Here is a 25,234-nt window from a genome sequence, read left to right as displayed (position 1 = left end):
CGATTTCAGATTTGTAACTGGGGAACGTTTATCTAAAATTTGACACCAATTTGAAGTAATTTTTTGGAAAATTTTTGAAAATTTTGAATTTAGTTTTCGTGGTTATTGCACCATATGTCATAACGGCGAGTTCAGATATGTAATTAGGGAAAGATTATCCACAATTTGGCTCCAATTTTCGGTCGATTGAATCAATTTTAATAATGTTTTTGGAAAATTTTTGAAAAATTTGAATTCACTTTTCGTGTTTATTGCAACAGAGATCTTAACGGCGATTTCAGATTTGTAACTGGGGAACGTTTATCTACAATTTGACAACAATTTTAAGTATTTTTTAGAAAATTTTTGAAAATTTTGAATTTAATTTTCGTGGATATTGCAACAGATGTCATAACGGCAATTTCAGATATGTAATTAGGGGAATATTATCCACAATTTAGCTCCAATTTTCGGTCGATTGAATCAATTTTAATAATGTTTTTGGAAAATTTTTGAAAAATTTGAATTCACTTTTCGTGTTTATTGCAACAGAGATCTTAACGGCGATTTCAGATTTGTAACTGGGGAACGTTTATCTACAATTTGACAACAATTTTAAGTATTTTTTGGAAAATTTTTGAAAATTTTGAATTTAATTTTCGTGGATATTGCAACAGATGTCACAACGGCGGTTTCAGATATGTAATTAGGGGAAGATTATCCACAATTTGACACCAATTTTCATCGATTGAACCCACTTTAGCCATTTTTTTGAAAAATTTTTGGAAATTTTGATTTCGCTTTTCATATTTATTGGAACAGATATCGTGACGGCGATTTCGGATTTGTAATTGGCGGAAGATTATCTACAATTTAGCACCAATTTTCAGTGGACGGAGCCAATTTTAACCATTTTTTTGGAAAATTTTGGAATCATATGTTACTTTTATTTCAGTAGGTGTCGTGAAGGCAATTTCGGATCTTAACTGGTAGAAGATTATCTACAATTTGACACCAATTTTCGGTCGGTTGAACCGATTTTAACCATTTTTTTGGAAAATTTTGGAATCAAATTTTACCTTTATTTGAATAGATGTCGTGAAGACGATTTGGGATTTGCAATTGACGGAAGAGTTTCTACAATTTGACACTAGTTTTCGGGCGATCGAACCAGTTTTAACCAGTTTTTTTTTGGAAAATTTTTGAAAAATCGAAAAATAAAGGGGGGCAGATGTATTCGCATTTTTCTCTGCTAATTCAAGAGATACTTAGAAAATAATCACAGATTCATAATTCTGATAAACTTTCTGACTAGTTAGACACCTTTCAGACCCATTTTAAAAATTTGAAAAAACATCGTGATAGAAAAAACTCATGACTCATGACTATTTTTTTTTATTCGAACTTCACCTCTCCTGTCCCACTCCGCCCTCTTTGCTCCTCGACAACTGCCTCCCTTTCACCTGCTGCTCCGCTTTCCTCTCCGCAACCCGCTCCTTCGCCTTCCTCAGGAACCGAAGAACCGAAAGAAGCTGAACCAGCGGATTCGGCCTCCTGGACCCCTCGTGCAAATACTCATAAACGTGTCGATTCCCATGACTCTGGGCCACCTTCTCTGGAGTCCGATTCGTCTGGTCCACAACGTCCGCTCTCGCCCCATTCGTCACCAGGAAGATCGCGAGCTCCAGAAACCCCGTCATAGCCACAAAGTGGAGGCAATTCCGACCCGTCCGCTCATCCACCAGGTTCACGTCGACGCCGTTGTCGAGAAGAAGCGCCACGAAGTGGATCTGCTCCATGGTGTGGCAGTGGAGGACGGTCTCTGAATGGTCGTTATTTCGGCTGACTTGGGGCTACACTCACCGAAAAAAATGTGGAGAATCCTCTGCGACTCCAGAGTCATGTCGACGCCGTAGCGCAGCAGCGTTTCCGCGATGTGGAGGTCCTCGACGCGGGTGATGGCCACGGAGAGCGGGCTCTCCTGGAAGACGTCCCAGACGTTGGGGGAAGCGCCGGCTTTGAGGAGCGTGACCACGAGTTTGTCGTATTGGCGTAACACGGCGATGTGCAAGGGGGTGCGGCCTAAGATATCCCGGAGGTTGATGTCGACGCCGTTGTTCAGCAACAATAATAAGAAGCTTCGGCAGTTGAAGAGGCAGGTCAGGTGTAGGGGGGTGTAGCCGGCGAAGGTCTTCACGTTCAAGTCTGGTGTGCTGTGCTGGAGGACGTGGAGCCCTAAGTCGGCGTCGTTGCGTTCGGCCAACATGTGGAGTGGCGACACTCCGACTTCTCTGTTCACGAACGACGGCCGCGCCCCCTTTTCCAAGCACCGGTAGATTTCAGGCACGTTCTGCGTTTGCACAGCCACGAAAAACTTGTCTTGGAGGCGCTGTTTCTCCACCCGAGACAAGCGCTTTTGGTTGACACTGGGGCTCGCTGAAGAGGAAAATCGCTAAGTGTGGAATGTCGAATGTAGACTTACGTTTTAAGTCGGGGGGAGATTTCCTGACACCAGACATTTTCAAATTAGTGACATTTCGCGCCACTTTTCACACTAACCTAGGGACTTTCACGCTCCCACGTCCCGTCACTCTCTTGACGGATACCTAACCGAGTAATATTTATCCAAAATTTCGAACCCAGGGCTGTCTTTCCCCAAATATGTGATTACCAGACCTTCGATGGCGACTCCGGAAAATGAGGGCAGCTTAAATCACTACCCCGTTGAGGAAATCGAGTACAACGAAATCGAACGGCTCGAGGTAACATTACATAAAAACCCCTTCAAGATCGCGACCGGAGCCCCTCGTGTTGCAGGCCGTGGGCGAAGGCAGCTTCGGAGTCGTTTACAAGGGAATCTGGCGCGACGCCTACGTGGCAGTAAAAAACATCGTCTCCGAGAACGACAAAGAGGCCTTCATCGTCGAGGTGCGCCAGCTGTCTCGGGTCAAGCATGAGAACATCGTCAAGCTGTACGGGGCGTGCACCAAGCCCCCCAACATCTGCCTCGTCATGGAGTACGCCGAGGGAGGCTCTCTCTTCAACATCCTGCACCACGCGCCCAACGTGCACTACACGATGGCCAACGCCATGGCCTGGTTGCACCAGTGCGCCAAAGTAACCCCATTCCGTCCCCCAATACCCCTTTCTATTATTTGTCTCGTAGGGCGTCGAGTACCTGCACGGAATGAAGCCCAAAGCGCTGATTCACCGGGACTTGAAACCCCCCAATTTGTTGTTAATCAACGGCGGGACGTTGCTGAAAATATGCGACTTTGGGACGGCGGTGGACAAGACTGCGATCATGACCAACAACAAGGGGTCCGCGGCCTGGATGGCCCCAGAGGTATTAGTGTCTTTGATTACTCACAAGTTATAATAACGGAGTTTCAAGGTGTTCGAAACGTCCAACTACACAGAAAAGTGCGACGTTTTTAGTTGGGGCATAATTCTGTGGGAGGTTGTCTCAAGGCTTAAACCGTTCTTTCACATCAAAGAGTCGGGGTATCCGTCGGCTTTTATGATCCTGTGGGCCAAGCACAACGGGGCGAGGCCCCCCTTGATCCGAAATTGCCCCCCTCCAATTGAGAAACTGATGACACAGTGTTGGGATCAACAAGCGGCCAACAGGCCCAGCATGGAACAGGTAACTCACATTTAACTCAATATTTATGCGTTTTTTTGTAGCTTTCACAAGACGTCGTAGTGTAAAGGTGAGTACTTCAGGGGGCTGCTTTGACGTAAGTGAGGTTAGGTTAGTTTTGGTGGATATTTGTTGTTAAAACAACACAAACGGTGTAACTATTATGAAAGTGATAGAAATTGGCTTGAGTTGTAGTGTATTTTAGGCTTTTTTGGCCAAAATTGGAAATTGTAAAAAGTGAGGTTATGTAGTTGTTTCGGTTTTTTGTTGAACATGTTGTGCAGCGATTCTTACGAAAGTACAAATCAATTAAAATTGACTGTCTTGGCCGGTGTGGGGAGCACTGTGCCATTTTTTTACGATGTAATACGAAAATGAGTGTTTCAAGAAATTGAGGTTATGTCATCACTATTATGAAAAAACCAAAAACCAAACGAGTAAAATATTATTGGAACGAGTGAAAAACTCAACAAAACTCAACATTTGCAACTTGTACGACTGTTTGCATTATTTTCTGAACATTGTTGGAAAATGAGGTTATGTTCACTCGATTTTTTTAATTTGATTGTTTTTCGACATAACGAAAATAAACCTGGTTTAAATTATCGTCGGATCTTAAAACAATTTAAATTGTTGGTTTTCGTTACCGTGGGGGTCGTTTTTGCCCCTATAATCGTCGAAAATGATTTTGCAACAAGTGAGGTTAGGTTGAATTTTTCTATCCAGAGTGGTTAAAATCGCCCCAAATTGCTACGATTCGACGTGGTCCACCAACAAGTTCGCTCTGCGTGCGTTTTCTTCGCACTGAATGAGTATTTAAAAAGTGAGGTTATGTGACAAAAATCTGCTTTTCAGATCGTGAAGAAAATGGAGGTGATCTGCTCGTTGTTGCCGGGCGCCGAGGAGCCCCTGCAGATCATCGACGGCGACGAGGTAATCTACGAGATGGAAGAGTACGAGGTGTACCCCGACGAGGTGGATCAGTTTCCTGCTAGCACGAACGGCGACAACGGGGTGACCTCCTTGCCGCAGCCTACCTCCGACATGCTGCTGCCCCTCAGCGTGGAGGTCGAGCCGGTACGTGTCGCTTCTTCGCAAAAATAAATAAATAAAAAAGTGGGGTTATGTCACTTGCGTGACGCAACAGCCTTTTTTTAGCGCGCCGTGATGCATTCGGTGATTGTCTTTGATTGATTGCTCCCGTTTGGTTGCAGAACCCGTGGGAACTGAAAGATTGCGACATGCAGCTCCGGACCATGCCCGGCTTCGACAAGATGGTGCCAAAGCACGGTAGGAGCCCGATCACAATCGCATTTAAATATAGTGCTCGGGAGAGCATTGGCTTCTTCTCGCATGAGTCAGGCGGTCTTCGAAAAAAACACGCATATATTACGGGTCAGGTGTTGGGGCTATAATTTTTATTTGTCGCAGCGTTAGTCACACGCGCTATTTCGTCGAATAAAAATAAGATCAAAGCCGAGTCGAGTCGGCTTGTCTGCACGGCTTCGCCGCGGTATTTTTATCACTTTGTGACCTTAAAATTCGCTCGGGTCCGGCGCTTTAGGCTCCATTTGGCCGAAATTCGGTTTACTCCCCCTAGATACGTGCGCTGCGCCGGTTGTGAAGCGGCGAAACGAAGGGGCATCTGTTTTTAGAAGCGGTGACTCAGCCAGACGGATTTAGACGAGTTTGTTTAGTTGGAAGTTTCTTGATCGCCTGGAGGCAGGGACGGACGCGGCTAAAATTGGCCGCCGGCCTCGGACGGGACGGCTGATTGATGGGCGAGTGCGAGCGACGAAAGCCGCGACGTCGTCGAAGTCGTGATTAAGTCGAAGTAAGCGGTTCGGTAGTTGCGACGATCGGCGAGCGGCCCCGGTCCGCCTCTGCTGGAGCCCACTCTGCCTTCTCCGTATCGCTATTTCAGTCGCACCCATGCGATTGTGCGTCCCGATGCCAGTTCCTCTCCAGCGGCTGCTAGTCTCGGGTACAGCTTGCAGTTTTTCGAGTGGCCCCCGAACATAAACAAACGCATCGTCCGCCAGCATGTTTCTCGGCGTCTGAGAGCCCTCGGAATTCCACGCACACATTTTCGCACAAAAAAAATTCAATAACACAGAGGTCGAAGAGAAAAATGTGCGACTGTCCGACGGCCAGCGTGTTCACCACGCACGAGACCCACCGAAGCTGGATCATATTCAAAGAGTGCAAGACTGAAAACGGTAAAGATTTCGCTTTTGTGTTTTATATTTACATAATAACCAACCCGGACAAGATCAAAAATAAGTTCGGCCACAATCTTCTTAGTCACGTTTTTATTTTTGAAAGGACGGACGTGCAATTAATCGAGTGATGTAATGTCGTGGAAGCGGCACTCCGGAAGTGCAGCCGAGGCGGACGGACACCTGGACGATGGAACGGAAAGACAGTAATTACCATCCCCCTTGATACGTCCCTTGCTAATCGTAGGGTGCATGTTTGTGTGAAATTCCTCTGTGAGTAAGCGTTTTCGGTTTGCGTTTCTTTGTTTGTTTTTCTGGGGAGATCAGGTGCGCGTTTTGCGGGCCGAGGCCCGAATCGAAGGAGTTCATAAACACGGAACTTTTTGCGGGATGACGGGACGAAGGTCTTCTATTTTTTCGTTGAGTTATTCACGAGAGTGTCGGGTGATTTTAGCAAAAGATGAATGGGTGAGAGGTTCGGCCGGCGATAGGTCGACGCTAACGAAAATAACAATGGAAGAAGTGATGCGGGAGTCGTATTTCGAGGGGAAAATTTATGAAGGCCGGCTCGGCTTAATCATTCACAGGAGTATTTCCGGTGTACGTAAGGGTTTTAATTAATAAAGACGGCGCACGTGGTGTTTGGTCGAGGGAAACGACGGGAACCTTTACGTGGACGCAAAAATTGGAAATTTATATTTTAAATATTCCTCAAACTTTCATCATCTGACAGTTTTTGGTGTTACCAGATTTTTCCAGAAATGTCGAAATAGGGTGTCCTTATTTCTCGTGTAGCAGGGATTTTCTGCGATAGTTAACAACGCACAATTTTGAACTGTCTTATTTTAAGGCACATAAACATGTGACTCTTATTTTCAAAGAAATTTGTGTACCCGGAATTGTTCTAAAGAAAAAATACATTAATGCGAGCGCAGCGAGCACGTTTAGGAATTATTAAACATTAGTTACTATATCGTGTCCCCGTGAAGCTAAACTATTTTTAGATGACATTTTCTAACGATTTAGGATTTTTTCCTGGTTCATTGACAGTCTCCCTATAAATTTTACTTATTCAAAAATTATTGTTGATTACTATTCGTGCTTGCAGCTACCGCATTGTGAACGTCCTTTTTTACTTAATTTGTTCTCTTAAAAGTGTTCACGTCGTTGTGAAACTGCTTGGATCTAATTTATTAAAAAAAAAAAAACTGCTATAATGCGAGCGCAGCGAGTTTGTTCAGGTTTTTCTAAGCCCATCAACTTCAGTGTACTTGATATTCACCTTTTATAAGCAAGAAAAAATCTTTGTACTTATACCGGGTGTCTGAAAAATGGCGAATTAAACTCTCCGCTACGCTCTTAACAATCAACTGGTAAGTCTGGGAAAAATTGTAAAAAAATCTTTTGAACTTTTAGTGTTTTATCTTTTATGAATTCGAAAAAGTCTTGAGTGCCGCGGTTTTTTTTTTTTTTTTTTTCTGGAAACTCTTGGGTACCCATGGTGTCGCCCATTGAAATTTTTTTGTAAATTATTAAAAACAATTTTGGGGGACTTTGATGTTGTGTTCTATTTTTGGAAAATTCTAACCTGACCTGTTTTTGAGTTAATTTTAGGACTTTTTTTTCTTTTTGGAAAATTTAAAACTATCTTGAGATTCTAGTTACTGCTATCAGGCGCTGATATAGGATTTCGTTTGTGGGGGGGGGGGTAATCTCCCAGAAATTCGTTTTAAACAAAAAAATTTATAAAATTTTAGCTAGTATATTCTTTTTCACATAACATGGGTGACATTTGGTTTTTTTCATTGCACGTATAGTGTACAGTAGAACCTCGATAATCCTAATTAATTGGGAAAAAGGTGTGTTCGGATTAACGTTAACGATTTGTTCGGATCAGCGATGTTCCCAAAAATTTGAAAGGGAAATGAATAACAACTGAAAACAAACTTCAAGAAATAAACCTAAATTTTATTAAATAAAATTAAAGGATTCTTAAGCAACAATGGATTCTAAAAAAATGTTAACATTCTAAAAAAATATTACTCCGTGACCATAAACACGCCATCTTTTTGAAATCAGCACCCCGGGATCTATACCCTGAATTTTTTCAGAATTTTTAGACGAATTTTTCAAAAATGAAATTTTCCATTATGTATTCGTATTACCCCCATTATGCAAATTTCGGCCCATGCTCGACGATTTTCGAAATTTAACTAAATATATTTTCTTGTAGGTTTTGGGCCTCAGAAGTTACTTCTGGCTTCATTTCTTCGATAACTTAAACCATTTTTCCAGAATCGTCCAGTTGAAATATCGCAATTTTAAAAAATTTCGAAAAATTTAAATTTCACAGCGAATTTTCCGAAAATATTGCTCCGTTACCATAAACATGGTATATTTTTGGAATCAGCACGTCGGGATATATATCCCTGAATTTTTTAAGAATTTTTAGGAAACTTTCAAAATGAAATTTTTCTCGTGCAAATTTCGACCCATTTTCGACGATTTTCGAAATTTAACCAAATACTTTCTCTTGTAGATTTCCGGTCTCATTTCTCCGATAACTTCATCCTTTTTTCCAGAGTTAGTTAATTAATTCAGTGCATTGAAATATAGCAATTTTTAAACATTTCAAAATATTCCATACAACATAACAGAAAGATCTTGCGTCATTTTTCGAAGTACATAGATGCATGTTTTCAAGTTCAGTTCGGATTGTAGAGTTTTTGTTCGGATTAAAGAGGCATCGACTCCAAATAGCCTCTGTTGGGATTACTGGATGTTCAGATAATCGTGAATTCGGATTAAAGAGGTTGTACTGTATCTACAAAATGAAATGCGATTTCAAAATTTTGAAATTGGTCAAAATAATAAAGAACCTCGGTCGTGTGTCAGGGGGGAACAATTGCACCCATTGCCCCCCCCCCTGGATCCGCGCCTGACTGATATTTAGAAAGAATTTGAAAGGGCTTTTCTAGTATCATTTCTTATAATAATTTATTTAAATTTCTCAGACAATATGTCATTTGTCAAAATCGCGCTTATTTTACTACTAGCCCCGCCCACCCGCCCTCTATTTTCTTAGAGGGATCTCATTAGCCAAAATCAAGTCTTATCTTAGCAAGTGTTAGCCCTCTAACAAAATAAAGGGTAGGTGGACCTGCTAAGTTAAGAGTAATTTTGGCAGATCAGATACCCTCTAAGCAAAGAGAGGGTGGGTGGGCGGGGCTAGAATCTGCTAAGATAAGAGTAATTTTAGCAGATGAGATACCCTCTAAGAAAAGAGAGGGTATCTCATTTGCCAAAATTATTCTTATCTTAACAGGTACTAGCCCCACCCACCCACCCTCTCTTTTCTTAGAAGGTATCTCATCTGCCAAAATTACTCTTACCTTAGCAGGTATTAGCCCCGCCCACCCACCCTCTGTTTTCTTAGAAGATATCTCATCTACCAAAATTACTCTTATCTTAGCAGGTACTAACTAGCAAGTGTTAGCCCTCTAACAAAATAAAGGGTAGGTGGATCTGCTAAGTCAAGAGTAATTTTGGCAGATGAGATACCCTCTAAGAAAAGAGAGGGTGGGTGGGCGGGGCTAGTATCTGCTAAGATAAGAGTAATTTTAGCAGATGAGATAGCTTCTAAGAAAAGAGAGGGTGGGTGGGCGGGGCTAGTATCTGCTAAGATAAGAGTAATTTTGGCAGATCAGATACCCTCTAAGCAAAGAGAGGGTGGGTGGGCGGGGCTAGAATCTGCTAAGATAAGAGTAATTTTAGCAGATGAGATACCCTCTAAGAAAAGAGAGGGTATCTCATTTGCCAAAATTATTCTTATCTTAACAGGTACTAGCCCCACCCACCCACCCTCTCTTTTCTTAGAAGGTATCTCATCTGCCAAAATTACTCTTACCTTAGCAGGTATTAGCCCCGCCCACCCACCCTCTGTTTTCTTAGAAGATATCTCATCTACCAAAATTACTCTTATCTTAGCAGGTACTAACTAGCAAGTGTTAGCCCTCTAACAAAATAAAGGGTAGGTGGATCTGCTAAGTCAAGAGTAATTTTGGCAGATGAGATACCCTCTAAGAAAAGAGAGGGTGGGTGGGCGGGGCTAGTATCTGCTAAGATAAGAGTAATTTTAGCAGATGAGATAGCTTCTAAGAAAAGAGAGGGTGGGTGGGCGGGGCTAGTATCTGCTAAGATAAGAGTAATTTTGGCAGATCAGATACCCTCTAAGCAAAGAGAGGGTGGGTGGGCGGGGCTAGAATCTGCTAAGATAAGAGTAATTTTAGCAGATGAGATACCCTCTAAGAAAAGAGAGGGTATCTCATTTGCCAAAATTATTCTTATCTTAACAGGTACTAGCCCCACCCACCCACCCTCTCTTTTCTTAGAAGGTATCTCATCTGCCAAAATTACTCTTACCTTAGCAGGTATTAGCCCCGCCCGCCCACCCTCTCTTTTCTTAGAGGGTATCTCATCTGTCAAAATTACTCTTATCTTAGCAGGTATTAGCCCCGCCCACCCACCCTCTCTTTTCTTAGAAGATATCTCATCTACCAAAATTACTCTTATCTTAGCAGGTACTAACTAGCAAGTGTTAGCCCTCTAACAAAATAAAGGGTAGGTGGATCTGCTAAGTCAAGAGTAATTTTGGCAGATGAGATACCCTCTAAGAAAAGAGAGGGTGGGTGGGCGGGGCTAGTATCTGCTAAGATAAGAGTAATTTTAGCAGATGAGATAGCTTCTAAGAAAAGAGAGGGTGGGTGGGCGGGGCTAGTATCTGCTAAGATAAGAGTAATTTTGGCAGATGAGATACCTTCTAAGAAAAGAGAGGGTGGGTGGGCGGGGCTAGTATGTGCTATGATAGGAGTAATTTTGGCAGATGAGATACCTTCTAAGAAAAGAGAGGGTATCTCATTTGCCAAAATTATTCTTTACTTAACAGGTACTAGCACCACCCACCCACCCTCTCTTTTCTTCGAAAGTATCTCATCTGCCAAAATTACTCTTATCTTAGCAGGTATTAGCCCCGCCCACCCACCCTCTTTTTTCTTAGAGGGTATGTGCTAAGATAAGAGTAATTTTGGCAGATGAGATACCCTCCAAGAAAAGAGAGGGTGGGTGGGCGAGGCTAGAATCTGGTAAGATAAGAGTAATTTTAGCAGATGAGATACCCTTTAACAAAAGAGAGGGTATCTCATCTGCCAAAATTACTCTTATCTTAGCAGGAATTAACCCCGCCCACCCACCCTCTCTTTTCTTCAAAGGTATCTCATCTGCCAAAATTACTCTTATCTTAGCAGGTATTAGCCCCGCCCACCCACCCTCTCTTTTCTTAGAGGGTATGTGCTAAGATAAGAGTAATTTTGGCAGATGAGATACCCTCCAAGAAAAGAGAGGGTGGGTGGGCGAGGCTAGAATCTGGTAAGATAAGAGTAATTTTAGCAGATGAGATACCCTCTAACAAAAGAGAGGGTATCTCATCTGCCAAAATTACTCTTATCTTAGCAGGCATTAACCCCGCCCACCCACCCTCTCTTTTCTTAGAAGGTATGTCATCTGCCAAAATTACTCTTATCTTAGCACATACTAACCCCGCCCACCCACCCTCTCTTTTCTTAGAGGGTATCTCATCTGCCAAAATTACTCTTATCTTAGCAGAAATTAACCCCGCCCACCCACCCTCTCTTTTCTTCAAAGGTATCTCATCTGCCAAAATTACTCTTATCTTAGCAGGTATTAGCCCCGCCCACCCACCCTCTCTTTTCTTAGAGGGTATGTGCTAAGATAAGAGTAATTTTGGCAGATGAGATACCCTCCAAGAAAAGAGAGGGTGGGTGGGCGAGGCTAGAATCTGGTAAGATAAGAGTAATTTTAGCAGATGAGATACCCTCTAACAAAAGAGAGGGTATCTCATCTGCCAAAATTACTCTTATCTTAGCAGGCATTAACCCCGCCCACCCACCCTCTCTTTTCTTAGAAGGTATGTCATCTGCCAAAATTACTCTTATCTTAGCACATACTAACCCCGCCCACCCACCCTCTCTTTTCTTAGAGGGTATCTCATCTGCCAAAATTACTCTTAACTTAGCAGGTCCACCTACCCTTTATTTTGTTAGAGGGCTAACACTTGCTAGTTAGTACCTGATAAGATAAGAGTAATTTTGGGAGACGAGATACCTTCTAAGAAAAGAGAGGGTGGGTGGGCGGGGCTAGTATCTGCTAAGATAAGAGTAATTTTGACAGATGAGATACCCTCTAAGAAAAGAGAGGGTGGGTGGGCGGGGCTAATACCTGCTAAGATAAGAGTCATTTTGGCAGATGAGATACCTTCTAAGAAAATAACGGGCGGGCGGGCGGGGCTAGTACTTGCCAAAATAAGATTGATTTTGACAAATGGCATAGCTTTGAAGAAAATGACGGGTGGGTGGGTGGGGCTAATACTTGTCAAGGTAACACTGATTTTGCCAAATCATATACCCTCTACCTTTCATCTTATTATGTGTGTCATTTGCGGAAATCAGTTTTATCTTAGGAGGTACTAGCCCCGCCCACCCACCCAACCTCTAATTTGTTAGAGGGATCTCATTTGCCAAAATCAGTCTTTCTTAGTAAGTACTAGTAATTTTTAATAATTCCTGAACAAGCTCGCTGCGCTCGCACTCTACCCTGTGGGCTCTTGATTTTCTAAATGTCTGATCTTCTAAATTAAATTGCCCTAAAAACAAATTTTTAAAATGCGGGCTCAGTGAGCACAATTGAAATTTCTATAGTTCCATCAACTTCAGTACGACTTTCGTAATTGTAGAACTTTTTGAAAGTAACTTTTTTTGGAGAAGGAAAATTCTTTGTAATTTAGCTTCTCCTGGACATTGATGAGTAATTTTCAAATAATTCCTGAACCAGCTCGCTGCGCTTGCATTTTAAGTATAGGTTTTAGATTCTCTAAATGTCCGATGCGAGCGCAGTGAGCACGTTCAAATTTTAATATCACTTTTTTTCAAATAAGAAAAAAAATCTTTGTTAATAACTTAGCTTCTCGGGGACATTGAAGAGTAGAAATTTTTAATAGTACCTGAACGAGCTCGCTGCGCTCGCATTCTAACCTATAGATTCTAGATTTTCTAAATATCTCATGAAATTAAATTGCCCTAAAAAGAAATTTTTAAAATGCAAGCTCAGTGAGCAAAATTAAAATTTCTACAGGGTGTTTCTTTTATTTGATACAACCCCTGTAAATTTTTTATTCTTAAAGATAAACCTTTGAGCAAATGTATCATTTTACAAGATCTATGTGGTGGCAACTTCACATTTATATTATCACTTCCGGTAGAACCGGAAATGACATCAACTTTATTTTTTTTTATGGAACACTAGGTATATTTTTTCATAAATGGAAAGACTGATTTTTTCTAAAAATCAAAGACAACCAATATTTCTAAAATCAATACTTAAAAAGTTATTAAATAAAATACACGAAAAATTCATATTAATTGATGGCAATCTAGTAGCTTGAAAAATTGACGCTTATGTCATTTATTCACATAGGTGATCTTTTAATATGATACAAATTTGGTCAAAGAACGATATGTTTATTTTTTAAAATAAAAAAATTACGGGGGTTGTATCAAATAAAAGAAACACGTGGTATAGTCCCATCAACTTCAATAAGAATTTCTAATCGTAGAACTTTTTGAAAATAACTCTTTTGGAGAAGGGAAAATTCTTTGTTTGTAATTTAGTTTCTCCTGGACATTGATGAGTATATCTACAGATTTTAGGTTCTCTAAATGTTCGACGCGAGCGCAGTGAGCACTTTCAAATTTCTATAGTCCCATCAATTTCAGTAGACTTTCGTAATCGTATACCTTTTTGAAATCCACTTTTTTTTTAGTAAGAAAAAACTTTTTGTTAATAACTTACCTTCTCGGGGACATTGGAGTGTAGAAATGTTTAATAATTTTTTTTTCGCTGCGCTCGCATTCTAACCTATGACCTCTAGGTCTTATGAAATTAAATTGCTACGACTTTTTTAATCCTATACCTTTTTGAAATTCACCAAGTAAGAAAATAATCTTCGTTTATAATTTAGCTTATCAGATACATTGATGAGTACTTTTCAATAATTTCTAAACGTGGGCCTAGTACTTGCCAAAATAAGACTGATTTTAACAAATGGCATACGTGCGAAGAAAATAAAGGGTGGGTGGGCGGGGCTAATACTTGCCCAGATAAGACTGATTTTGCCAAATGATATACCCTCTCCCATTCATTTTCTTAGAGGGTATGTCATTTGGCAAAATCAGTCGTTTCTTAGTAAGTACCAGCCCGTCCACTCGCCTTTCATTTTTTTAGAGATTAGGTCATTTGCCAATATTAGTCTTATCGTAGCAGGTACTAGCCCCGCCCACCCACCCTTTCTTTTCTTGGGGGTATGTTATTTGCCAAAATCAGTTTTATCTTAGCAGGTATTAACCCCGCCCACCCCCCCTCTATTTTCTTAGAGGGATATCATTAGCCAAAATCAGTCTTATCTTAGCAAGTGCTAGCCCCCTCAGAAAATAAAGGTGGGTGGAGCTAGTGCTTGCCAAGATAAGGCTGATATTGCCCAATAACATACCCTCTAAGAAAATATAGGGCGGGCGGGGCTAATACTTGCCAAAATAAAACTGATTTTGCCAAATGGCATAGCTTCGAAGAAAATAAAGGGTGGGTGGGCGGGGCCAATACTTGCCAAGATAAGATTAATTTTGGCAAATGATATACCCTCTACCTTTGATTTTCTTAAAGGGTATGACCTTTTTGAATTCCACATTTTTTTAAGTAAGAAAAAATTCTTTGTTAATAACTTACCTTCTCGGGGACATTGAAGAGTAGAAATTTTTAATAATTCCTGAACGAGCTCGCTGCGCTCGCATTCTAACCTATGGATTCTGTGTCTAATAAAATTAAATTGCTTTAAAAACAAATTTTTAAATTGCGAGCGCAGTGAGCACGTTCACTTTTTCTAGCCCCATTAACTTTTTTTATCGTAGACTTTTTGAAATTCACGAACTAAGAAAATAATCTTCGTTTATAATGTAGCTTTCTAGGCATATTGACGAATCCTAATTTTTTTTTTTTAATTTAGTGGCAGAATTACATTTTTTTTTTTTATTAAAAAAAAACGTTAATTTAAACTTCAAAGTAACGTAACTTCACAACAATGTTTCATTTTGTTTTTATATATATAAAAAAAACACTGTAGTGAGCTATTGAGGATTTGTGTATCGAAAAAATTCGTCCAAATTTGACAGAATAAGAAAAGATTTTCCAGAGACGTAGTGTGTAATTCAACAAGTGTGTAATAATGGTTATTCCTCACGCGGAAATAGTTTGCAACACTCGCCTACGACTCGCACGGCAAATTAGGTGTCCTGTAATTGAGTCAAGGTAAACAGCATCTAATTTTATGTTTTCGTGGCATGTCGAAACTTGTAGAATACGAAAATATCGATTGAAGTCTAGGTTCAGATTACACCATTGTAAAACAACCAAAATTTGTCAATTGATTTTCTCTAAAAAAAAGTTTGGAATTAACTTGTGAAAACACAAATCGAGTGTTTTCAAAACATGAAATGATTCGCTTAAAAAACCCGCGTTATGTAAATCTCCTGCACTGAATTACTCGCAAAAACAAATGTGATTCGCGCAACTCCAGCGATTTATTTACCCTGGCAATTTCCGAAACCGCATCTCTAATTTTCGACCTACAAACAACAATATTGCCTTTCCAAAAAGCACATCTGCTCTTATATTTGTGTACTCAACAGTAAAATCGTCCTTACCACTCCGCTATTATTAACTTATTACCGCGAACTCCTCCGTTACGATAATAGATCTCAAGTCGTCGCAGTCACCCCATCGTCGTCAAAACACAATCAAATTTTTAGTAGCCCACGCAGCGAACCGCATGTTTGTCTTCCCCGAAAGCTGGCATCAGTTCAACGTTCCTTCCTTGTTTATAGCAGCGCTTATTTACGTATTTTTTCCATAAGCAGGTTCCAAAAACACGACGGTAGAAGCGGGAATACAGAGCACGAAGACCACGCCAGATGGTACCGACCCCGATCTGGACGAAGTGTACCTCCTGCTCGAGCCGCACCTCCGGCCCGCCACCCCCGACAACGAAAACCCCCAATCGGTGGCGCTGTTCGACGAGCACAAGCAGCTGGCGCAGGAGTACTTCAAGGTAACTCGAAGGCACCCGGTTTATTCGTTTCAAAAACAATGACGTGATGCAGATTCAGACTGAGATGGCGTACCTGTCGCAGAAGAAGGACAAGCTCCTGGCAGAGCAGTCGCAGGAGCAGCAGACGCAGAGGAAGGTCCTGAAGGATTTGCAGGCGGAGAAGGAGTCGCTGGTGCTCGTGCGGGAGTTGCTGAGCAAAAATAATAACGCGGCGAGGAGTTCGCTGGACAACTGGGTGATGGTGCCCAGGGAGGGTGATAACAATAATACTAACTAAGTGGTGTGATTTTTATCCAAGTGACTCTATTCAGAGTGTTTGATACTGTATATTTTGTTAAGCTCAATTTTTTATATGTGTATATAGTTATGATTAAAGTATCGAGTAAGCGCTGGTGGTTTTTTTTAACGGGATTTACCCGTATGGTGATAGCGGAGGTAAGACAAAGAACCAGGTGCATGCGAGGCCAGGTGTATGATAAAATTATATAACTTGCACCCCCATAGTGGAAACGCGCTGGTGCGGAATGAAAGGAAATGGACTGTGGGGAAGTTGTTATTTCAGGGTTTTATGAGCGCTTACGGGATTTTTATTGCATGGAATCGACATTCTTAAAGAGACGAACAACTGTTTGGTTAAGTTTTGCCGCCTTGTTGGAATAAAGTCCATAAAGAAAATTCAGATCAGTTTTAACGACGTTGTTTGACATCCTTTCAGACTGGTTTTTTTCCGATAGCCGTGGTGGAAATAATACAAACTATCTGTGGTTAAATTACAATTATCGACTTTTGCCGCCTTGTTCAATTGAAAATGAAAAAGTAAGCGTAACATTCATCAGAGATAAGCGGCAAATTTATCAACGTCAAACAATAAATTTCCAAAAAGATCTCATCGATTTGGTGAAGTACCGAGAAACGACACGATACTCAAAAACATGTTTTTAATTTCTTGTAAAGAAATAAGTGTTTTGCAGTTAAGCTCCGCCTTCTTGTTTCACGGCGAATAAAAAAAATCGTCCCAATTGAGATAGGGCGGGTGGGCGGGCTTACATTTTGCCTTTTTGTTTCAAAATGTGTAGACTTCTTTTCACAACATGAAACTTAAATTATGTTTAAAATAGAAAATTTATATAAGGAAATGTCCGTTTAGCAATTATACTCCGCCCCATAATTGCAAAATTCATTTTTCCATGCAAAAATGTACCATTTTAACCATGTTTTAAGTTTCTTCTGAAAAGATGGCTATGTATATTAAGAAAAAAAAAAGATAAAATATAAGGCCCGCCCACCCACCCTATCTCAGTTGTGATGAATTTTTCATATATTGTCACCCCGAGGAGCGGATTTTAATTGCAAAATCGATATTTTCCTACAAAAATTTATCATTTTTAAATGTTTTAAATTTCTTGTAAAAAGATGGCTATGTATATTAAGAAAAAAAAAAAAGTAAAATATAAGCCCCGCCCACCCGCCCTATCTTATTTGTGATGAATTTTTCATTTATTGTCACCCCGAGGGGTAGATTTTAATTACAAAATCGCTATTTCCCTACAAAAATTTATCATTTTAAACATGTTTCAAGTTTCTTGTTTTGAAGAAGAAAATACGTATATTAAAAAAAGAAAAGGTAAAATATAATAATACAGCTTACGGTCGCGAATTTTGGTCAATTTTGCATATTGTTATAGTTTTTTAATCGTCCATCAATTATTAAATTTAACGTTTTACTTCGAGATTTTTTTTAATGGTTCATCAAACATTTTTTTTTTTTGTTTAATTGTTTGACATATCCTTTAAAACTGGCTTTTTCTGTAGCCGTGGTGGAAATAATACAAACTACCTGTGGTTAAATTACAATGATCAACTTTTGCCGCCTTCTTCAATTGACATTTATAAGCAAATTCTCAAACTAAAACATTTGCCATAGAGAAAATCCAAAAGTAAGCGTAACATTCATCAGAGATAAGCGGCAAATTTAACAACGTCAAACAATAAATTTCCAAAAAGATCTCATCGCTTTGGTGAAGTACCGAGAAACGACACGATACTCAAAAACATGTTTTTAATTTCTTGTAAAGAAATAAGTGTTTTGCAGTTAAGCTCCGCCCTCTTGGTTCACAGCGAATAAAAAAATCATCACAATTGAGATAGGGCGGGTGGGCGGGCCTACATTTTGCCTTTTTGTTTTAAAATGTGTAGATTTCTTTTCACAACATGAAACTTAAATTATGTTTAAAATGGAAAATTTGTATAAGGAATATCTACTTTGCAATTAGGCTCCGCCCCATAATTGCAAAATTCATTTTTCCATGCAAAAATGTATCATTTTAACCATGTTTTAAGTTTCTTGTGAAAAGATGGCTATGTATATTAAGAAAAAAAAGATAAAATATAAGCCCCGCCCACCCACCCTATCTCAATTGTGATGAATTTTTCATATATTGTCACCCCGAGAAGCGGATTTTAATTGCAAAATCGATATTTTCCTACAAAAATTTATCATTTTTAAATGTTTTAAATTTCTTGTAAAAAGATGACTATGTATATTAAGAAAAAAAAAAGTAAAATATAAGCCCCGCCCACCCGCCCTATCTTATTTGTGATGAATTTTTCATTTATTGTCACTCCGAGGGGTAGATTTTAATTGCAAAATCGCTATTTCCCTACAAAAATTTATCATTTGAAACATGTTTCAAGTTTCTTGTTTTGAAGAAGAAAATACGTATATTAAAAAAGAAAAGGTAAAATATAATAATATAAATTACGGTCGCGAATTTTGGTCAATTTTGCATATTATTATAGTTTTTTAATCGTCCATCAATTATTAAATTTAACGTTTTACTTCGAGATTTTTTTTAATGGTTCATCAAACATTTTTTTTGTTTTTTTGTTTAATTGTTTGACATATCCTTTAAAACTGGCTTTTTCTGTAGCCGTGGTGGAAATAATACAAACTATCTGTGGTTAAATTACAATTACCAATTTTTGCCGCCTTGTTGAATTGACGTTTATAAGCAAATTCTCAAACTAAAACATTTGCCATATAAAAAATATAAAAAGTAAGCGTAACATTCATCAAAGATAAGCGGCAAATTTAACAACGTCAAACAATAAATTTCCAAGACGATCTCATCGATTTGGTTAAGTCCCGAGAAACAACACGATACTCAAAAACATGTTTTTAATTTCTTGTAAAGAAATAAGTGTTTTGCAGTTAAGCTCCGCCCTCTTGGTTCACAGCGAATAAAAAAATCATCACAATTGAGATACGGCGGGTGGGCGGGCCTACATTTTGCCTTTTTGTTTTAAAATGTGTAGACCTCTTTTCACAACATGAAACTTAAATTATGTTTAAAATGGAAAATTTGTATAAGGAAATGTCTATTTAGCAATTATACTCCGCCCCATAATTGCAAAATTCATTTTTCCATGCAAAAATGTACCATTTTAACCATGTTTTAAGTATTTTGTGAAAAGATGGCTATGTATATTAAGAAAAAAAGGTAAAATATAACCCCCGCCCACCCACCCTATCTCAATTGTGATGAATTTTTCATTTATTTTCATCCCGAGAGGCGGATTTTAATCGCAAAAACGATATTTTCCTACAAAAATTTATCATTTTTAAATGTTTTAAGTTTCTTGAGAAAAGACGGCTACGTATATTAAGAAAAAAACGATAAAATATAAGCCCCGCCCACCCACCCTATCACAATTGTGATGAATTTTTCATTCATTGTCACCCCGAGGGGCGGATTTTAATTGCAAAATCGATATTTCACTACAAAAATGTATCATTTTAAACATGTTTTAAGTTTCTTGTTGTGAAAAGATGGCTATGTATGTTAAGAAAAAAAAGGTAAAATATAAGCCCCGCCCACCCGCCCTGTCTCAATTGTGATGAATTTTTCATTTATTTTCACCCCGAGGGGCGGATTTTAATTGAAAAATCGCTATTTCCCTACAAAAATTTATCATTTTAAACATGTTTTCAGCTTCTTGTTTTGAAGAAGAAAAGGTAAAATATACTAATATAACTTACGGCAGCGAATTTTGGTCAATTTTTGATATAGTTTTAACGACGTTTTACCTAGAAATTTGTTTTTTAATCGTCCATCAATTACTAAATTTAACGGTTAACCTAGAGATTTTTTTTAATGGTTCATCAGCTCTTTTTTTTGTTTAATTGTTTAATATACCCCTTAAAACTGACTTTTTCTGTAGCCGTGGTGGAAATAATACAAAATATCTGTGGTTAAATTACAATTATCAATTTTTGCCGCCTTGTTCAATTGACGTTTATAAGCAAATTCTCAAACTAAGACATCTGTCATAGATAATGCAAAAAGTAAGCGTAACATTCATCAGAGATAAGCGGCAAATTTAACAACGTCGAACTATAAATTTCCAAAGATATCTCATCGATTTAGTTAAGTACGGATGAGCCGATGACATGCGACAGAAACACACTTGATAAAATTTGTGAATTTTGAAAGCTATGAACTCAAATCTACAACTTACGGTCACGAATTTTGGTCAATTTTTGGTATAGTTTTAACGACGTTTGAGTTCGAAATTTGTTTTTTAATCGTCCATCAATTGTTAAATTTAATGGTTAGCCTAGAGATATTTTTAATGCTTCATCAGATATTTTTTCTGTTTAATTGTTTGACATATCCTTTAAAACTGGCTTTTTCAGTAGCCGTGGTGGAAATAATACAAACTATCTGTGGTTAAATTACAATTATCAACTTTTGCCGCTTTGTTGAATTGACGTTTATAAGCAAATTCTCAAACTAAAACATTTGCCATAGAGAAAATGCAAAAAATAAGCGTAACATTCATCAGAGATAGGCGGCAAATTTAGCAACGTCGAACAATAAATTTTCAAAGATATCTCATCGATTTAGTTAAGTACCGATGAGCCGATGACAGGTGGCAGAAACACACTTGATTAAATTTGTGAATTTTGAAAGATGTGAACTCAAATCTACAACTTACGATCACGAATTTTGGTCAATTTTTGATATAGTTTTAACGACATTTTGCCTGGAAATTTGTTTTTTAATCGTCCATCAATTACTAAATTTAACGTTTAACCTAGAAATTTTTTTAATGGTTCATCAGATATTTTTTTTGTTTAATTGTTTGACATATCCTTTAAAACTGGCTTTTTCTGTAGCCGTGGTGGAAATAATACAAACTATCTGTGGTTAAATTACAATTATCAACTTTTGCCGCTTTGTGAATTGACGTTTATAAGCAAATTCTCAAACTAAAACATTTGCCATAGACAAAATGCAAAAAGTAAGCGTAACATTCATCAGAGATAAGCGGCAAATTTATCAACGTCGAACTATAAATTTCCAAAAAGATCTCATCGATTTGGTGAAGTACCGAGACACAGCACGATACTCAAAAACATGTTTTTAATTTCTTGTAAAGAAATAAGTGTTTTGCAGTTAAGCTCCGCCCTCGTGGTTCACAGCGAATAAAAAAATCATCACAATTGAGATAGGGCGGGTGGGCGGGCCTACATATTGCCTTTTTGTTTTACAATGTGTAGATTTCTTTTCACAACATGAAACTTAAATTATGTTTAAAATGGAAAATTTGTATAAGGAAATGTCCGTTTAGCAATTATACTCCGCACCATAATTGCAAAATTCATTTTTCCATGCAAAAATGTACCATTTTAACCATGTTTTAAGTTTCTCGTGGAAAGATGGCTATGTATATTAAGAAAAAAAAGGTAAAATATAACCCCCGCCCACCCACCCTATCTCAATTGTGATGAATTTTTCATTTATTTTCATCCCGAGAGGCGGATTTTAATTGCAAAATCGATATTTTCCTACAAAAATTTATCATTTTTAAATGTTTTAAGTTTCTTGGGCAAAGATGGCTACGTATATTTAGAAAAAAACGGTAAAATATAAGCCCCGCCCACCCACCCTATCTCAATTGTGATGAATTTTTCATTCATTGTCACCCCGAGGGGCGGATTTTGATTGCAAAATCGATATTTCACTTCTAAAATGGATCATTTTAAACATATTTTAAGTTTCTTGTTGTGAAAAGATGGTTATGTATGTTAAGAAAAAAAAGGTAAAATATAAGCCCCGCCCACCCGCCCTGTCTCAATTGTAATGAATTTTTCATTTATTTTCATCCCGAGAGGCGGATTTTAATTGCAAAAACAATATTTCCCTACAAAAATTTATCATTTTAAACATGTTTTAAGTTTCTTGTTGTGAAAAGATGGCCATGTATATTAAGGAAAAAAAGGTAAAATTTAAGCCCCGCCCACCCGCCCGATCTTAATTGTGATGAATTTTTCATTTATTGTAAATTGCTATTTCCCTACAAGAGTTTATCATTTTAAACATGTTTTCAGCTTCTTGTTTTGAAGAAGAAAATACATATATTAAAAGAAGAAAAGGTAAAATATACTAATATAACTTACGGCAGCGAATTTTGGTCAATTTTTGATATAGTTTTAACGACGTTTTACCTGGAAATTTGTTTTTTAATCATCCATCAAGTAGTAAATTTAACGTTTTACTTCGAGATTTTTTTAATGGTTCATCAGATATTTTTTTTGTTTAATTGTTTGACATATCCTTTAAAACTGGCTTTTTTGTAGCCGTGGTGGAAATGATACAAACTATCTGTGGTTAAATTTACAATTATCAACTTTTGCCGCCTTGTTTAATTGACGTTTATAAACAAATTCTCAAACTAAAACATTTGCCATAGAGAAAATGCAAAAAGTAAGCGTAACATTCATCAGAGATAAGCGGCAAATTTAACAACGTCGAACAATAAATTTCCAAAGACATCTCATCGATTTAGTTAAGTACCGATGAGCCGATGACAGGTGACAGAAACACACTTGATTAAATTTGTGAATTTTGAAAGCTGTGAACTCAAATCTACAACTTACGGTCACGAATTTTGGTCAATTTTCCATGTAGTTTTAACGACGTTTCACCTGGAAATTTGTTTTTTAATCGTCCATCAATTTCTAAATTTAACGTTTAACCTAGAGATTTTTTTAATGGTTCATCAGATATTTTTTTTGTTTAACATCTTTGACATACCTTTTAAAACTGGCTTTTTCTGTAGCCGTGGTGGAAATAAAACAAACTATCTATGGTTAAATTACAATTATCAACTTTTGCCGCCTTGTTCAATTGACGTTTATAAGCAAATTCTCAAACTAAAACATTTGCCACATAGAAAATGCAAAAAGTAAGCGTAACATTCATCAGAGATAAGCGGCAAATTTAACAACGTCGAACTATAAATTTCCAAAAAGATTTCATCGATTTGGGTAAGTACCGAGAAACAACACGATACTCAAAAACATGTTTTTAATTTCTTGTAAAGAAATAAGTGTTTTGCAGTCAAGCTCCGCCCTCTTGGTTCACAGCGAATAAAAAAATCATCACAATTGAGATAGGGCGGGTGGGCGGGCCTACATTTTGCCTTTTTGTTTTAAAGTGTGTAGACTTCTTTTCACAACACGAAACCTAAAATATGTTTAAAATGGAAAATTGGCATAAGGAATATCCACTTAGCAATTATGCTCTGCCCCACAATTGCAAAATTCATATGTACCATTTCAACCATGTTTTATGTTTCTTATTGTGAAAAGATGGCTATGTATATTAAGAAAAAAAAAGGTAAAATATAAGCCCCGCCCACCCACCCTGTCTCAATTGTGATGAATTTTTCATTTATTGTCACCCCAGGGGCGGATTTTAATTGCAAAATCGATATTTCCCTACGAAAATTTATCATTTGAAACGTATTTTACGTTTCTTGTCGTGGAGCAGAAAATACATATATTAAAAAAAGAAAAGGTAAAATATAATAATATAACTTACGGAGGCGAATTTTGATCAATTTTGTATATTGTTTTAACGACGTTTTACCTCGAAATTTGTTTTTTAATCGTCCATCAATTACTAAATTTAACGTTTAATTTAGAGATTTTTTTAGTGGTTCTTCAGATTTTTTTTTGTTTAACTGTTTAACATATTCTTTGAAAATATCTTTTTCTGTAGCCGTGGTGGAAATAATACAAACTATCTGTTGATAAATTACAAACATCACCTTTTGCCGCCTCGTTCAAATGACGGTTATAAACAAATTCTCAAACTAAAATATTTGTCATGCAGAAAATGCAAGAAGTCAGCACAATATTCATCAGAGATAAGCGGCAAATTTATCAAAGTCAAACTACAAATTTCCAAAGATATCTATCTCATCGATTTAATTAGGTACCGATGAGTTGATGACAGGTGGCAGAAAAATACTTGAATAAATTTATAAATTTTGAAAGCTGCGTATCAAATCTACAAATTTCGGCTTCAAATTTTGATCAATTTTTCTAATACTTGGTGTTGGCGATGTTTTACGTTGAAATTTTGTTTTAATCGTCCATCAGATACATATGTATTGTTTTGTTTAATTGTTTGATGTATCCTGTCACAATGGACTTTTTCTACAGCCGTGGTGGAAATAATACAAACTATCTGTTGATAAATTACAAACATCACCTTTTGCCGCCTTGTTCAAATGACGGTTATAAACAATTTCTCAAACTAAAATATTTGCCATGCAGAAAATGCAAAAAGTATTAATTTCCAAAGATTTTTCATCGATTTAATTAAGTACCGATGAGCCGATGACAGATGACAGACTTGACTAAATTTAACTTTCGCCCCCAAATTTTGATCAATTTTTTATATAATTTTAACCACGTGTCATATAAAAAGTCAACTATTCGTTTATAAATTTTCCCTTAATAAACAAATATTGTTTAATATTTATCCCTAATGTCTGTAATTACTGTTTTATTTAACCATTAATCATTTTCCGTTACTAACGACAGTTCGGCCACTTTTGTTTATCCACGTTTCGAAAATTGCACTAAATTGTGCAACCGCCACGTCACTTCCGGTCAATCCCGGCCTCCACCCCCACCCCCACTTCACCTCCCCCGCGCCGCCCCACGAAAATAAGGAAATTAAAAAATCGGCAGTCTAATTTATTACCCCGTTAATAATTAATCGTCGGAAACCCCTTCGGCCGCGTCCGCCGCCCCGACCCTTTCCGATCGTCGCGTGTCCGGTTGAAAGTTGCGTTTTTGTCGGA

The 25,234-nt window shown here is 38.1% G+C and overlaps 2 protein-coding genes across 3 annotated transcripts; one reads left to right on the top strand and one right to left on the bottom strand.

Moving 5' to 3' along the window:
• Positions 1-1,358: 1,358 nt before the first annotated feature.
• Positions 1,359-2,499, bottom strand: LOC135133010 (ankyrin-1-like). The gene is made up of 3 exons (XM_064061235.1): positions 2,462-2,499; positions 1,843-2,415; positions 1,359-1,801 (listed from the first exon to the last, which is right to left on the bottom strand). Exons 1-3 carry the CDS (start codon positions 2,496-2,498, stop codon positions 1,386-1,388), a joined length of 1,026 nt encoding a protein of 341 aa, XP_063917305.1. The 5' UTR covers position 2,499; the 3' UTR covers positions 1,359-1,385.
• A 61-nt stretch (positions 2,500-2,560) lies between these two features.
• On the top strand, positions 2,561-16,459 carry LOC135132033 (mitogen-activated protein kinase kinase kinase 7-like). Of its 2 annotated transcripts, none has more exons than XM_064059949.1 (8): positions 2,561-2,741; positions 2,797-3,096; positions 3,146-3,325; positions 3,374-3,625; positions 4,478-4,699; positions 4,837-4,912; positions 15,882-16,072; positions 16,125-16,459. In XM_064059949.1, exons 1-8 carry the CDS (start codon positions 2,661-2,663, stop codon positions 16,347-16,349), a joined length of 1,527 nt encoding a protein of 508 aa, XP_063916019.1. In that variant the 5' UTR covers positions 2,561-2,660; the 3' UTR covers positions 16,350-16,459. The 2 variants fall into 2 exon arrangements, with proteins under 2 accessions (XP_063916019.1, XP_063916018.1); XM_064059948.1 differs by having other exon boundaries at positions 15,879-16,072.
• The last annotated feature ends 8,775 nt before the right edge of the window (positions 16,460-25,234 follow it).

The sequence above is a fragment of the Zophobas morio genome, unplaced genomic scaffold, assembly GCF_036711695.1.
Source record: "Zophobas morio isolate AGI-343-1 ecotype UQ-CSIRO unplaced genomic scaffold, CSIRO_AGI_Zmor_V1 ptg000021l, whole genome shotgun sequence".
Taxonomy (NCBI): domain Eukaryota; kingdom Metazoa; phylum Arthropoda; class Insecta; order Coleoptera; family Tenebrionidae; genus Zophobas; species Zophobas morio.
Note: the sequence above shows the minus strand (reverse complement) of the source record. Positions and strands in the feature narration are given on the sequence as shown.